Source organism: Lipotes vexillifer, unplaced genomic scaffold (genome assembly GCF_000442215.2).
Source record: "Lipotes vexillifer unplaced genomic scaffold, Lipotes_vexillifer_v1.1 scaffold324, whole genome shotgun sequence".
Taxonomy (NCBI): Eukaryota; Metazoa; Chordata; class Mammalia; order Artiodactyla; family Lipotidae; genus Lipotes; species Lipotes vexillifer.
Window position 1 is genome coordinate 967,414 of NW_006791816.1, and position 17,686 is coordinate 985,099.

Below are 17,686 nucleotides of genomic sequence, written 5' to 3' on the forward strand. Positions count from 1 at the left end.
AAAAAAATTCAGAGAACCTAGAACAACATTTTGAGGAAAACACATCATATAATCTGCTACAGATAAATAAAAGGCCAGGGGGAATATAAGTCAAATTTTCTGAACACACTTTATACCTCCACTTAATTTTTAAAGGATTTAAGAAGTTGTATAAAAAGCACACACATATAAAATATTTTTTAAAACTAAATGAGGAAATCCGAGAAAAGGAAAACAAAAATAGTTTAAAAAACACTGCAATATAGACAATTTCAGGAAAAAACACACATAGAGAGAGGAAAGTGAAAAAGAAGTGTGAAAAAAAGGGAAATGGTTTAACTAAAAATAATAGAATTTTAAATATTAGTCCTTCCATCATACAGTTGTGCAACGTTACATTGCGTTTCTAGAGTCAGTGTTCTTCGTGAAAAGAGGTGACATGAGATGGAGACAGGACTTTAAAACAGCACTCTGAATACCTAGAAATCTAAAATGAACTATGAAGGTCATTTGATTGCAAATTGTTTCCAACTTCAAGAATCTGCACAATTCAGAATATTTTTATTTGTACAATTCAGGATGTTTTTAGTACTCTACAATTAACAAAATATAGAAATAAGCTGAGACTTGTATGTGACTGAAATTATCTTCTATACCTTACAGGTTTTATTTTTTTATTAAGAAAACTATTGGTTCTATAATAACTGTTAAAATTCGGATTTATAAAATACATTTATACAAAGAAAATACCATTATTATTTGTTTTAAATGTGTTCTACAACTAAGGCAACTGAAATCAGCGGACAAATCCCTAAAGCCATGTCTAACTTTAAGAAACTTACTCTAGGGCTTCCCTGGTGGCACAGTGGTTAAGAACCCGCCTGCCACTGCAGGGGACATGGGTTCAATCTCTGGTCCAGGAAGATCCCACGAGCTGCGGAGCAACTAAACCCATGCGCCACAACTACTGAGCCTGTTCTCTAGAGCCTGTAAGCCACAACTACCGAGTCTGCGTGCTGCAACTACTGAAGCCCTCACGTCTGGAGCCTGTGCTCCACAACAAGAGAAGCCACTGCAATGAGAAGCCCGCACACCGCAACAAAGAGTAGCCCCCGCTCACCCCAACTACAGAAAGCCCGCGCACAGCAATGAAGACCCAACACAGACAAAAATAAATAAATAAAATAAATAAATTTATTAAAAAAAAAAAGCTTACTCTATGTGTGTATTACCTGAATATTCTTTGGCAAGACTTCACCTTCCATCCCAGGAATATGAGGTCCTGTATGTGGCTTTGGCTCCAGCCAGAATGAAACCAGCCAACGAATGACAATAACACGAGCCTTAATGAAAGGCTCCTTTGTACAATAGATTGTTTCATTGGTTTCAGCATCCTTCTTTATCATGACATAATGTGGCTTTGGTCTCATCTGTGGGATATCTATGCAAAATAAAACGAAAACCAAAATAAGAAAGGAATTATGCTTAGATAAATCTATGTTTTTAAATATTTGAGAAAACACTGTGATAATGTTCTGGTTTAAGAAACAGAATTTGTACATTTTAAAATAATTTGCTAGATATTAGCATGGGATCTAGAAGACTGAACCATATACAGCTGATATATGGAAACATGTCTTTTTGCAAAATATCACTAAAAAGTCATTAAAAGTACAAAGAAACTTCCAGAGCCATTTAAAATTAATGAGACCTTACTTCAATTAACCTAAGTCTGAAACACATATTTTGACATCATACAAAGTATGAGAATTTTTACAGCAAAATTATTTTTAAAGCAAATATTGTTCCCAATGGTGAAGGTTTGCTACTCTAATTTAAATCATTTCTACTAGCCCTAATGGCTTTGCCTAAGCTTGTTAGCTGCCTAATCTTGGTAGAGCTTAAAACAGAAACATCTTTGTGCAAAAAGGACACTTCCACATACAGGCTGTCAATGCCTTCTATACATGGCAGAGGTCTACATCTAACCCAGGTCTGTCCTTGAGGCTATAGCTTCAAGATTCCAACAGACACTTTGGCACAGTCACTAAATACTGGACAAGATATGATCAGAATATACGACAACGTAATTATTCACACAGAATTTGCAAAAGATATAGAAATTGAACCCAAAGGGACCTTTGAAAATATTTATAACATGGTTAAAAGATCATACCAAACATTAGAATTAAGTTTAATTTATAATCATAAATATTTCTGGTAGGCTAACTTCTCCAGTAGGTGATATCCAGAGACTAAGTTTTTTAAAAATCTCTTCACTCTCAATGAAAACTTTCTACTAATAAAACTGCACTTTCAGTATGAATCACGGTATAATATCTCCAATTAATCAATATAAACTAAATGTTATCAGTTTTCTGCAGGTAACAAATGCTAACTTTACACTGAGGAATCTTTTATTCTTATGTGTAATATTTTAGAAAATTCCAAAGACTACCTACCAAGTACAGGATGATATAAACTATTCTCCTTACAGATGTTTGGAAAAATATAAGGCAAGTAATATTTCTTAAAATGTGAAAACAAAAATGAAAATCCTCTTTCTTGGTTTTCTTTGTTCTTCCATTCTAAACTTTTTACCTAAAATTAAACAAACAATTAGAATCATTCCAAGAGAAAGAATTATTAGCTGTTATAAACAACCTTGTAAAAGGTTACTTAAGCAATAAATTAAACTGTTACACTGCAAAGATATATAGCTAAATATATATGTGTATGTACATATAAAAAGTGGTCTAGTGCCAAGCAAATGCATTATACAGTTGACCCTTGAATAACTCAGGGGTTGGGGTGCTGACCCTGCGCATGCACTTGAAAATCCACGTGTAACTTTACAGTCGGCCCTCCATATCTGCAGATTCAACCAACAGTGGATTGTGTAGTACTGTAGATCACATTTATTGAAAAAAAATCTGTGTATAAGTGGACCTATATTGTTCAAAGGTCAAGGATACATGTTATCTTTCAAAAATCTTGTAAGTTAAAATGTGCTCTGGAAAACTGTCAAAGCTGACTTAAAACTCAGCTTTACTACTGACAAAGCTGTTAATGTTCTTTCCTCTTTCCCACTTCCTGAATAATTCAGCCTAAAAGTCATACAAAATAGGCATATGTGAGAGGAAGGAAGAGAAGGTATGAAATAGTGGCAGTCAAGTGCAGGTGATCAGAGCCTGACCACAGGAGGCATCCATGAAGGAGGTATAACAGAGGCAGTAGCCCACTGGGGACTCAGAGCCTGAGAGGGGTGAGGACAGTATCCGTAAGTGTAGAGGGGAGTAAACAAGAAGGGACACAGTTGTAAAATACAGGGTGTGAAAATTCCAGTAGGGTGAGGAAGATATGTAAGTAGGGGGATAGTAAAGGCCCAGAGTGTACCACAGTGAGCTACTACTACACACTAACTTTAGAATGGCTAAAATTACAGACTGACCATATCAACTGTTGGTGAGGATATGAAGCAACTTTTAAGTCTCATACATTGCTGGTAGAATACAAAAAGCTACAACCATTTGGAAAACTATTTGGCAGTGTCTTAAAAAGTCAAAATATGCCTACCATACAACCCAGCCATTCCACTACTAGGTATTTACCCAAGGGAAAAGAAAGTTTATATTCACACAAAGACTTGTTTACCAATATTCATACCAGTTTTATTTGTAATAGCCAAAAACTGGAAACAACTCACATTACCATCAACAGGTGACTGGATAACACATCATAAATGAAAAGCTACTCAGCAATAAAAGGGACCAAATTATGATACATACAATAATATGATTTTTAAAATAATTATGCTGAAAAAAAAGAGAAGCCAAACCCAAAAAAAAAAAAAAAAAAAAGGAGGTACCATACAATTCCATTTATCAGAAAATGCAAACAATAGTGAAAGCAGTCAGACAGAAGTTGCCTGGGGATGGGATGATGGGGGGGCGGGGCAGGTAGAGAAGGGTGGATTACAAAGTGATCTGAGAACTTTTAGGGGTGATAGATATGTTCATTATCTTGATTGTAGTGATGGTTTCATGGTTGTATACATGTAATAAGATTTATCAAATTGTACTTTTCAAACATTACAGTTTACTGTATGTCAAATGTATCTCAATAAATCAGTAAAACAAGTTTAAAAATCCATATGAAGTACAAAAGTTTTTTTTTTTAAAGAAAAACTGGTAATAATCACAGTAACAATAACTACCCACCACTGAATACTTACTATATGTCATGCACTTGTTTATTCTAAGTACTATGCACTAATTACAAGCCCCAAACACCAAAATGGGATAGGTATTATTTTTTATCTCTACCTTAAGCACAAAGAGGTTAAGTAATTTGCCAAAAGTCACATTATCAGTAAGATGTAGAGTCAGTATTCAAACCCTGGCAATCTCGTTCAGGATCCAAATTAACAACATGTTTGTTTCTGAGGCACAAGGAACTTTTGTGTTTGGAAGAGTTACAAGAAATGTGTATATGCTAAAAGTGTTTTCATCAATAAGGATATTCACATTTCATATATAGAGATTAATAGGTTACGTTACAAAATACATGCACCTAAGGACTTCCCTGGTGGTCCAGTGGTAAAGAATCTGCCTCACAATGCAGGGTACATGGGTTCGAAACCTGGTCAGAGAACTAAGATCCCACATGCTGCAGGGCAACTAATCCTGCATGCCACAATTCCTGACTTGCACGCCTCAACTAGAGAGCCCGCGAGCTGCAAACTACACGCCCCGGAGCCTGTGCACCACAACTAGGGAGAGAAAAAAAACCCTCACGCCACAACTAGAGAGAAGCCCGTGCACCGCAACGAAACATCCCGCATGCCTCACCGAAGATCCCTTGTGCCACAACTAAGACCCAATGCCGCCAATAAATAAATAAATAATAAATAAATAAATAAGTCTTTAAAACAAAAAAAAACAAACTACACGCACCTAGAAATTTTAAAAGTACAAGTAGGATTAAATGTATTACATTCCCCCATCCCCCACCTCACCCTTAGTCCACCTCCCCAGTTGCTGCCTCTAGGCAGACTGATCCCTAAATCTAACAGTTTTTCATTTAAAGTACCATAGCTGCTGATTATAAATGAAAAGATTAGAAAGTAAATCCAACTGGCTCACATAAGAAGGTATATACACATGAAGAGTCTACTATAAAACTTTCTCTCTTCAGCTCCCTTTCTAAGAGGTCCATAATCTCTCCAGTGATTTTTATTTCAGGAAGGGTATACTAACATCTATTTTAAAAAGTAAAAATCTGTGACTTCCCTGGTGGCGCAGTGGTTAAGAATCTGCCTGCCAATGCAGGGGACATGGGTTTGAGCCCTGGTCCGGGAAGATCCCACATGCCACAGAGCAACTAAGTCTGTGTGCCACAGCTACTGAGCCCACACGCCTAGAGCCCATGCTCCACAACAAGAGAAGCCACTACAAGAAGAAGCCCACGCACCGCAACAGAGTAGCCCCCACTCGCCGCAACCAGAGAAAGCCCGTGCACAGCAACGAAGACCCAACACAGCCAAAAATAAATAAATTTATTTACCTAAAAAAAAGTAAAAATTTGTTACTTCTCCTTCAGGAAAATAAGCAAATATCTACTGTGACAGAATAATGGTAAGAGGGGGAAAAATGAATTACCCACAGGATAGTAAGGAGGGTGATATAAAAGAAGATGACACATACCTGAATTACTATATATTTTAAAAGTGCTTCAAGAAAATAGCTTGTTAGATCTTCTTGTCCTTTATCTCCTGATTGTGGGGGGACAAGCGGAGTGATTTCTTCTATAGTGACTTGAGCTATCCGAAGACAAAAGAAAAGTTTAGTATAATTACAAAACAAATTTAACAATATAATATGGCCCAAATAAAATGTAACTACAAAACAGATAAGCAAAGAATACTGCTTGAAAACATTCTGATGATTGAAATTTGAAATAAATCTGAGGTCATCCTGATAGCCCATCACAAAAACCATAAACTTTAATAATCAACTGTTTTATGAACCCTTGATCGAGGAAATGTGACACAGGGATGGACAGACATTGAGGGATTAAGAGTGAATGTCTCACCTGAAAAAGAATTGCTTGTGATATTTTAAAATTCAGATTAAGAGTGTCCACTACAAAATTCCATAAATATGATGAGAAACATTAATAATAATGTGCTTATTCATCAGTTAAAGAACAATCTGATTACTCTAGGTAATGACCATGCTTACTCTTTAAGGTAGCCCCTTTATTAAAAGGATGAAATACTAATTCCCTCTCAAAGAGAGAAGTTAGCATCTTAGTTTCTTGATTATGAAAGTCCACTTGTAAACTAAGAAACTTTCACATTTTTAAACTTTTCACATATATTCAAAAACACTGATTATAACAAAAGCAAATTCAAGAAAATCAACCCACAACTAGCTAAATTTTCTTAAATATTTCCCAGGCAACACAATCAGTACCTGGTTTAGCATAGGCAGGTCCCTAAACCTATTTCCCAGTAAACAGCAGCCAAGTAATTAAGCCCAGAGATGGATTTTTTTTAGTCCTCTTTGCACAAAGTAAAACATACTTGTACGTAAATGTACATCCAAATTAACTCAAGGATACAAGCTGATACACGAAAATTCAAAATTAAAGATAAATGTAAATGTAAAATGGCCTGTATTAAACATGTTTCTAATACTTTGATATCAGGAGTCTTGCAGGCCCTAGTGAGATAGCCCCTCCCAGAGATAGCTAATTCCTAGAGAAAACTATGGGCCAGAGAGTTTGCCTTTCATATGCAAACCAAACAACCGGGAGCCCGTATCTCTACCACTTCCTCTGCTGGGCTCTCACACTCAGGGTTACTTACTAGTTCCCTAACCTAATGACCCCCAGGGCTAAGTACCAGACAACCAGAGACAATCCCTATGCCCCAGAGCCTGCTAAAATTATCCAAATTAGCCAGTTTTCAACTTGCTCACCCTGCTTCACACATTCCCGCCTGCAGAAATCACAGAAGGGCTCTTGCCCAAGATACCCACCCCTACCCTCAAGCCCCCACCACACCCGACTAACCCTGGTGCTTCCCTGTGTCGCCACCCTCCCTAGTGTGGCACACCCGCTCCTCCTGGGAACATGAGTAACAAACTATCTTTTTAATGGCAATCATCTCCTGATCTGTTGGTCTCATTATACCTGGATGATAAAACCTACATGTTATTTTTTAAATTTTTATTTATTTACTTTTTTACCGACGTATAACTGACATACAACATTATACAAGTTTCAGGCATATGACATAATGATTCAACATTTGTATGCACTGCGAAATGATCACCCCAATCTGTGATCATACAAAATTACAAAAAAAATTGTTTCTTGTGGTAAGAACTTCTAATATTTATTTCCTTAGCAACTTTCAAAGTTGCAAAATATTATCAACTACAGTCCCCATGCTGTACATTACATCCCTATGACTTATTTACTTTATGACTAGAAGTTTGTACCTCTTGATCCCCTTCACCCATTTTGTCCACCCTCAACCCCTACCCCCGACCCCTCTGGCAACGACCAATCCCTTCTCTGTATCTGTGAGTTTGGTTTTATAAAACCTACATTTAAAAACACGGCCTTGGATTATCCAGTTAAAAATGTACAGGGACTTCCCTGGTGGCGCAGTGGTTAAGAATTCACCTGCCAATGCAGGGGACATGGGTTTGAGCCCTGGTCCTGGAAGATCCAACATGTTATGGAGCAACTAAGCCCATGCGCCACAACTACTGAGCCTGCACTCTAGAGCCCGCGAGCCACAACTACTGAGCCTGCACTCTAGAGCCCGCGAGCCACAACTACTGAGTCTGCGTGCCACAACTACTGAAGCCTGCGTGTGTAGAGCCCGTGCTCCCCAAAAAGAGTAGCCCCCGCTCGACACAACTAGAGAAAGCCCACGCGCAGCAACAAAGACCCAATGCAGCCAAAAATAAATAAATTAAATAATTTTGTTTTAAAAGGTACAGACATTTAAAAATATCTATTAACAAACTACACAGAAATTTTTAAATTAATGATGGAAAAGATCTTATGAATCTTACTTTCTTGAAGGTTGAGTGGAGGATTAATGAGATTATCTAAAGTTCGAGGTCCATATTCAGATTGTGGTGCTGAAAATCCAGGGATTAAACATGAAAACATCCAAAGCTGTTCTTTGCTACAGTTATTCTGAAGAGCTTGCAACCATAATAAGAAAAGACGAACACCTTCCCGCCTAATCTAAAATGAAATAAAATGAAAAACAGTATTTTTATTTAAAATGGAAATACTTTCTTCCTTTCAGGCCAAAATTCTCTAGAAGATGATTACCGAATGATACTCTGCAAAGGAGAGGAAGAAAAGGAAGGAAGGAGGGAGACAGAGAGAGAATTATAACCATGACAATTTACTGAACCCTCATTATTTATAAATCTAAATTTATGGATTTTGAACAAAATAACTTGGTCTCTATTTAAAGCCATCAGGTAATCTATTTATGCTATAATTTCCATTTGTAAAAAGTCAAAATCATTTCCTTCTTATTTACTTCCCTCCTTCCCATCGTCACCACTCTAATCTAAGAAGCAAGGAGAGAGGGCAATGACTATTCCTCGCTATAATGAGTTTGGTAAAAGGAGGAATGGTCATGGGGATCCTGATACACTGCTAACTCAATGCTCTTGACCTTAAAAAGATTATCAGTCTGAAATTATCTCATTTACTTAATTTGCTTCCAAAGGGCAAAGCAGGAATTCTGGCCTATTACTGTATTTTTAAGCAACTAGAACAATGCCCCATACACAGAAAATACATATTTAAATCAAGGGAATGCTCTTCCAGGAAGAGAAGAGGAGAAAATAGAAGAAACTTCAAATCTCCCAGTAAAACACAAAGTTCTTCAGTAACCTAACCTCACTGGTAGCTTTGCAAACAGCCACTGCCAAAGCTATTCAACTGCTGCCACCCTCACATTTTAGTTAGAAACGGGACAAAGATGTAGGAAAGCTTATCCCTTATGTACTGCTATACCCAAGCCTTGACACCGAAAGCACCTACTATATGAGACTTTTATCCAACCTATACCAAGATGCTTTTGGACTGGGTAGCTTTTCTTACCACAGCACAATGAGATAATGAAAAGGGGAAAAAAAAAAGAAACAAAATCATTTTTTAATAGATGCTAGGGAATAGATGCACTACTTCCCTCTACATCTAACAATAGCTATGATAAAATGAAGAATAATTTGTTGAATGGCTAAATATTTTTTGTCTTCTGGGGACCACAGAGCAAAGTACAGTCGTCCCTCGGTATCTAGGGGGGTGTTGCTTCCAGGACCTCCCCCACCATGGACACCAAAATCAGCAGACGCTGAAGTCCCTTACATGGAACTGGCATGGATGGCATGGATGTGGAAGCCATGGATATGGAGAGGTCATTTCTGCTGAATGAGTCCATGCAGTGGTAAAACTACAAAAGTTTTTCAATAGCGTGGTCAGCCTCATGCATACTGACTATGTTGCTGTTTTTCAAGTGAATTCACTTCGATTACGGGAACTGAAGATTATTCAAAATTATTTAGGAAAAAGTTGATGTAGGCAGTATAGCAATTGACTGAATGCTTTACTCAGTTTTTAAAAAGCTATAGAAAAGAAATATAATTACATTATACCTTCAAGGAGTTTCCTGTGTGTAGCAGTTTCTTTAAAATCAATCCTGAAAAGAAAACATGATCTTAAACATTCATATCTTACTTGTTTCTAAATGTCAGAGTTCTCGGTCAGACTTGAAAATACTTTAAAAACAAGTCCTTGGCAACCTCCAAATTATTCTTGGTGACCTGAACATCCCTCTGGCCGTAATCTTGGACAGAAGGGCATATAAAAAGTCACCGTTTTTAACACATGGTTTATCGCAATTAAACATGATTTATCCTATCAAAACAAACCCTAAACCCAAAATTGCATGTAAGAAAACAATCTACATGTATCTTTTACTTAGACTAAGAATATAATTAAATAATTTCTCCATCACTAATAGAAATAAAAACCACTGTAAAAATTTCCATTTAGTTAACCACATGAACATCTATAACTCTAGCCTTTCTTAGCAAATATTTCCATTGTACTAATTTTCCTTTTCAAAATACTCAAAACGATCTTTAATAGTCCTTTTTCTTTTGAATTATACAATATTTCAAATCTACAATAATATAATGAAATAATATTCACAGACATCCAGATGTCTACTATTTGGTCTGAACAAATCTAAACACAGTCCCATGTTTCCCATAATTTCAAAATTTCACTTATTTACATTATCTATAATGTTTCATGTAACACTACAAGCATCATTGAAGCCATCTGTGAACCCATCCTGAGTCATTTTCCTCCTTCCTTCCCCAGAGAAAACCATTATCCAGATTTTGGTATTAATTATTTCCAAAAGAATTTTATTTTATTACTACTTATTTATAAATCCATAAAATATTTGGAATTAGTTTCCATGTTTAAAACTTATACCAGTAACAAAATTTCCTCCACAGCTATTTGTTCTAATCTTGCATTTTTATTCTTTCTAGTAACATCAGGATTATATATATAACATATATGTATGAAATACATATATAATATATATATTTACATATATAGAAGCGTATGAGATAATTGTGATAACACATTGTTGGCAACACAAAACACTGGCAGATGCTCTAATATTTGCCAGTCTGAGTGTTACATATCTCAGTAATGTCATTTGATGTTTTCTAATGACACTGAACATTTTTTCATTTGGCTGCTCAAGTTTCTGCAAGTTGCCTGTCATATCCTTTGTATATTTTTAAACTGGGTTATTTTGTTTTGTTTCATTTAATATAAGAGTTCCTTACACATATTGGCTACTAATTCTATGTCAGGTCTATGAATTGGAAATGTATTCTTGACTGGGATGGTAGTATCGTCTGATGTACAAAAGTTTTAAGTTTCAATACAGTCAATTCACCAATGTTTTTCTTTATGTGTACTTACTGTGTCTAAAGAAATACTTCCCTACTTTAAAGTTATGAAGATAAACCAAAGAGTCTCATCAAAAATTTTTAAAGTGTTGTTTTTCACATTTAAGTCCTGAAATCCATCAGAAATTTATTTCTGTGTGTGGCAATAACAGAATTTCCCCTCCCCAACCAACTGTAGTACCTTTTCAGATTTTATAATGAAATGAAATGCTGTCTCAATCATATTTCAAGTTTCCATATATAAGCCTAGGTCTTTGGCTGGCCTTAATGTCCTTTTCCATTAGTCTACTTGTCCATCTCTGTCATACCAATGATACTGTCTTAATTATTAATATTATAACTTTATAATACATCTTGTTATTGGTTATAGTAATATTCAACAATACCATCTTCTCTCTCCCATTTGTTATTCTTCCAAGTTGCTTTGGCTTTGATTTTCCATATAAATTTTAGGATAAACTTGTTGGGCTACAATAAAAAGTCACTACAGGAATCCTGGATGAGAACTGTTATCTTTATACCATCAAGCCTATCATCCATGAATAATGTATAAGATTCCATTTTTTCGAGTTTTTTCTTGTTCTTCAATAATCACTTCATTGTCATAAATTAATCTAATATTTAAAATGACTATGGAATACACATTCTCAAGCATACTGGAACATTCTCCAGGAGAGACTATATTCTGGGCCATGAAATGTTCCAAAAAATTTTTAAAGATTATGATCATATAAAGCATATTTTCTGGCCACAAAGGAATTAAGTTAGAAATCACAACGGAAAGAAATCTGTGATACCATCAAATATTTGAAAATTTAAAAAACAAAGACACTCTTAAATAAGTTATGGATCAAAGAGACCAAAAGGGACATCAAAAAAATATTTTCAACTGAATAAAAATGAAAACACAACATACTAAAAATGAAAACACAACATACTAAAACTTACAGCTTAAACTGAATAAAAATGAAAACACAACATACTAAAACTTATGGGATAAGCTAAAAGCAAAGCTTACAGGGAAGTTTGTTGCCTTGGATGCCTATATCAGAAAAGAAGAAAGGTATTAATATTCTAGACTTCCACCTTAAGAAAATACATATAGACAAGCAAATTAAACCCAAAGCAAGCAAGATTTTTTAAAATATAAAAGATTAGAATGGAAATCAATGAAATAGAAAGCAGAAAAAGACTAGAGAAAATCAACAATACCAAAGTTAGTTCTTTGAAATGACCAACATTAATGACAAATGCTTAGCTAGACAAGTCAATAAAATAAAAGAGACACAAATTACCAAATTCAGAAATGAAAGAGGGGACATCACTACTGACCCTATAGGAATGAAAAGGATTATTATAAAAGAGTAACTTGAACAACTTTACACCAACAAATTAGGCAGTTAATGAAATAGACAAATTCCTAGAAAGATACAAATTATCCAAACTGACTCAAAAAAGGAATATAAAGTAGCAATTACAAATCTCCACACAAAGAAAAGCCCAACTCTAAATGGCTTTACTTGTGAATTCTGTCAAATATTTTAAAACGATGTAGTATCGATTGTTCACAAAATCTTTCAGAAAATAAAGGAGGGAACACTTCCCAATCTATGTACATGACTCTTATTATCTTGATAATAAAGCCAGACAAAGACCTCACAAAAGAACACTACATTGTTCAATATCCCTCATAAACATAGAGGCAAAAATCTTTAATAAATTATTAGCAAACTAAAATTAGCAATATAATAAAAAGACTATATAGAAATGGTAACCAATTGGGATTTATCTCAGGGATGCAAAGTTGGTTTAAAATTTGAAAAGCAATTCGTAAAATGCACAATATTAACAGAATAAATGACAAAACCACTAATAATGCTGCCTATGATCCTGTCAATAGAAGAAAAAGCATCTGACAAAATACAATGCCCATGCATGATTAAAAACCCTCATCAAAACAGGACAGAAGAGAACTTCAACTTGATAAACAGTATCTATAAAAATAGCTAACATCACCAGGGAAGAATGATCTTCAGGAAGCACTGAAGAAGAAAACAAAGGGTTTGAGAATTACACAGGATGGAACATAAATACTTATTTATATGTGAAACAGGATTCTGCATTGAATCTAGATTCTGCCAGGACATATGTGTGATCCTGAGGAATCACTTAACTTCCCTGAGCCTCAGTTTCCTCAAACATAAAGTGAAAATAAAATTTTTTAAAAAATAGCTAACATCATACATAATGGTGAAAGACTGAATGCTTTCTCCTTTACATCAGGAATAATATAAGGATGTCTACTTTTACCACTTTTATTCACTAATGTACTAGAAGAACAATAAACAAAAAAGAAATAAGAAATTAAAGGCACCAGATTAAAAATTTTAAAGTAAAACTATATTTGCAGTTGACATAATCCTATACGTAGAAAAAAGGAATCTACAATAAAACAAATAAAATGAACAAGTTATAATAAACTAGAAACAATGCAAATGTCCATTAATTGGTGAGTAAATAAACAAAATATGGTATATCCATACAACAGAATATTAGACAATACAAAGGAATGCTTATATATGCTATAATATGGAAAAAAAATATATGCTAAGTGAAGGAGGCCAGATGTAAACTACTACAAATTGTATGATTTCATTTACATGAAATGTCCAAAAAAGACAAATTTATTGAAGCCAGAAAGCAGATTGGTGGTGGCAAAGGCAACTGACTGTAAATGGGCTCAAAGAACTATTTTAGGGTAATGGCAATGTTCTAAAAATAGTCTGTGGTGACTCTAAATATTTACTTAAAAATAATAAATTATTTATTTAAATGAGTGATTTTTATCTAAGTAAATTATACCTCAAAAAAGCTACTTTTAAAAAATCAACTAGAGTCACTGATTTATTTTTCTATATATACAAGACAAAAAAGAAAGGAAACAGAGTTTTAGGATTCTCTGGGTGACAAAGAAAAGTGACCATTTATGTATTGTCTCAAGTTGGACATTTACTAGAATATTATTAATCATGAGAACCAGATAGCACAAAGGTCATTCAGAAATAGAAGACTACATTCCTCAGCAGATATAATAAACTTTAGAAGTTCAGCTGTCTCAAAAAAGTTTCTTCCCAGACAACCTTCAAGGACATTTTAATGATTATGAAATAAAAAATAGGATTTCACTATTCTGTTGAGCACCTTATCATATGATTATTAGCAATTCACATATCTTCTTTGGTGTGATAACTATGCAAATATTTTCCCTATTTAAAAAATTGATTTGTCTTATTATTGAGTTGCCAGAGTTCTTTATGTATTAAGGGTACATCATTTTTAGTCTTGAGCTTTATCTAAAAAGTTTATTCTAAAAGGCTTTATTATTTAGAATTTTGTGGTTTTTTTAGCCCCTACATCAATATCCATCCTATATGTCCAGAGTTCCTTTTGTTTCTAGAACTGCTAATTGGGATGACTTACAGTTTCAAAGCCTCAGAAATTTCATTTGCTATAACTAAGAATTGTAGGTTCTAAATAAATATATGACTCTTTTTTAAGAGAAAAAAATACAATTTTTACAAATGAATACAAGGCCTATAACATTCTACTTCAACAATGTAGATGTGGTGGCCATCTGTATATTCACCACAAGAGAAGGGTCATGAGAATCACTACCAATCAGCCCTGTCATCATTAAGACACTGAACCACAGCCAGAAATTGCCTACCTGCAGATTCCTTTTTCAACCAAGGGGGAAAAAATGTCATGCAATGAGAGCTCAAGAGTCCTGTGGTGATGCTGTGATTGTTAAAGAAACAGACTCCAAGACAGCAAGCATGTTGGCTTAGCTCCTGGTAAGATAAAGTCTATGACCTCCTGCCTACTTGGTCTTTCACAGTAATACACAGCAAGGTTGCTTATTTTTTCTTTCCCCTTTTTCCTTTCAGCTTCATTTCATGATCTGGGAAGCTCTACTTCGTCTCTTCAAGCAGTAAGCTTAAACGCAGTTCCCTCCTTTTTTATTAATACACTGCTTGCTTTCAAACCTGGAACCCATGGCTTTCGCTCTATGTGGCACTTTGTTATCTTCTCTTCCATTTTTGATTACAGAATGTTTATTCTGATGCTGAGTCTGCTTTTATTTTTTTGGCTTTATAGTTTCATCATCATTGCTAACATATTCAGAGTAAATGAACAGGTGGATCAAAGAAATTTAATATGCCACTTTTACTGGAAATCCTTCATGTATGTTTTTATCTTACATTCCCAGTAAGCCTAGTTCTGTATTCTTTATTTTGTTTTTACTAAAGCATAAACTATGAATTCATTTCAAATAATGACCAACCCATTAAAGAGTATTTTCATATATTATCATTTATTTCAAATATGAAATACATATTTAAATTACTTACCAATACTATGAAACTGCCATCGCTGATGAATTCTTTCTGGAAGAAGTTGTAAAATTTTCTAAAAATCAATATGAATAAAACAAAGAAAAGTATGAAAAGCAAGTAACACGTCCTCATCTTGAGCAATGTGAAAAATTAAACAAAGAGCTTACACAAAGCCTTTAAGAGTTTCTTACATAAAAGACAATATTACAAATACAAAATAGTCTTTGAGCTATAATCTGATGGTACTGGCACTACTTCAGTGCCAGCACACTGATTAGTATTTGAAAACTCCAGAAAACAACAAGCTATACTAACAAAGACTTGGAACAGGAAATTAATGAAATTTATCTTTTACTATGATGTGAAAAGTAAGTATACTTCTCTTTAGTGGATAAATACTAACTTTAATATATATATATATATATATTTTTTTTAAACATCTTTATTGGAGTATAATTGCTTTACAATGGTGTGTTAGTTTCTGCTTTATAACAAAGTGAATCAGCTATACGTATACATATATCCCCATATCTCCTCCCTCTTGCGTCTCCCTCCCACCCTCCCTATCCCACCCCTCTAGGTGGTCACAAAGCACCGAGCTGATCTCCCTGTGCTGTGCAGCTGCTTCCCACTAGCTATCTATTTTACATTTGGTAGTATATTTTTAAATGCTCATTTACTATTCTTAGAATTTCTGCATTGTGGATACTACTGATATGATTTAAATTCTTTTAGATATTAATATTTGTGAAGTTTTCTCTCCAAGCAGTTTTTTAAATAAATTTATTTATTTACTTCTGACTGCATTGGGTCTTTGTTGCTGCACGCAGGCTTTCTCTAGTTGTGGCAAGTGGGGTCTACTTTTTGTTGCAGTGCGCGGGCTTCTCATTGTGGTGACTTCTCTTGTTGTGGAGCACAGGCTCTAGGCGCCCAGGCTTCAATAGTTGTGGCATGCGGGCTCAGTAGTTGTGGCTCGCAGGCTCTAGAGCGCAGGCTCAGTAGTTGTGGCACACAGGGTTAGTTGCTCCATGGCATGTGGGATCTTCCCAGACCAGGGCTCGAACCCACATCCCCTGCTTTGGCAGGCGGATTCTTAACCACTGCACCACGAGGGAAGCCCGAACTCCAAGCATTTCTTTCTCTTACTTTGATAAATCTTACAGGGAAAATATTTTGCTTCCACAAAAATCCTATCAAATACTTGTACTAAATTAATTCACGTGAACCCAAAGATACTTCTGTGTTATGATGGCTATGGGTATGAGAACAAAATTTTAAGATTCAGGAGCCCTATAGTTAAGCTAACATATACAGACTTCCATAAGTTGGGAATAAACACTTTTTACATATAATACTTTCAAAATTTTGTCTTTATTTTCCTTTATATATTGCACCTGTGTGGATTATTCTAGTTCAACAGCTGCCTTATTATGCTGCTGAACTACATTCTCAACACTCATCTGCTTGCTGAATGACATTTGTGTGCGTTTGTTATTATTGCAGCTCTATTATAATTATTTAGAATCACCATTAATTGAATGTTCATAAGGACCAAACACTAGACACTTTATGTAATGATATCTCATTAATCCTCACAACCATCCTAAAAGGAGTGCTCATTGATCTCATTTGAAAAATAAAGAAATGGGCTAAGTAATGTGCTTAGGTTAGAAGGAGGAAAAACGGAGTTTCCAACTTCCATATGCCTATTTCCAAAACTTGTGCTTTTATACTATTCTGTTCAAAGAACAGTATGCATGTTTTTACACTTCTCTATCTTCCTTTTGATATAATCTTCTTTAGTCCCTCTCATATAAGAGGATGATGAAGACATTATAAAGTTCTTCACAGACAGATGCTATTCCCACATGAGATACATAAACTTCTTCACCTCTGCCCTCCTATTTCTCTCATACTTAGCCAACAACTGTATAATTATATTTATGGCGGTGTGGAAAGAGATAAAATTATAGAAAATTAAAAAGACAAGTTTGTGAACCACTCAAAAGTACTCCTAAACTATCACTATTAAGTTATAGTTTAGATTTAATCCCATATAAAATGTAAATTTCAATATATTCATCTTTTTTATTCAGTCATATAAAGATGAAAGAAATCATGTATACTATTAACTACACAGAAGAAAGCAGAATATAAATCCAATGTCATGCTGATATTACATAATGATGCCTTTTATTCCAGAAAAAGGAAATCATTTTATTTATAATTTTTTTTTTTTTTTTTTTTCCTTGCGTTATGCGGGCCTCT

General features: G+C 34.7%; 1 protein-coding gene across 3 annotated transcripts in view; it reads right to left on the reverse strand.

The window, feature by feature from the left end:
- Window positions 1-17,686, reverse strand: part of RALGAPA1 (Ral GTPase activating protein catalytic subunit alpha 1) — a 178,440-nt gene that overhangs the window by 158,540 nt on the left and 2,214 nt on the right. For all 3 annotated transcript variants that reach the window (XM_007464829.1, XM_007464830.1, XM_007464828.1), the window contains exons 3-8: window positions 15,434-15,491; window positions 9,681-9,724; window positions 8,073-8,250; window positions 5,685-5,800; window positions 2,442-2,580; window positions 1,212-1,420 (exon numbers count right to left, since the gene is read on the reverse strand). In XM_007464829.1, the coding sequence (XP_007464891.1) occupies window positions 1,212-1,420; window positions 2,442-2,580; window positions 5,685-5,800; window positions 8,073-8,172 (564 nt within the window). In that variant the 5' untranslated portion in view covers window positions 8,173-8,250; window positions 9,681-9,724; window positions 15,434-15,491. The remainder of the gene's footprint in view (window positions 1-1,211; window positions 1,421-2,441; window positions 2,581-5,684; window positions 5,801-8,072; window positions 8,251-9,680; window positions 9,725-15,433; window positions 15,492-17,686) is intronic.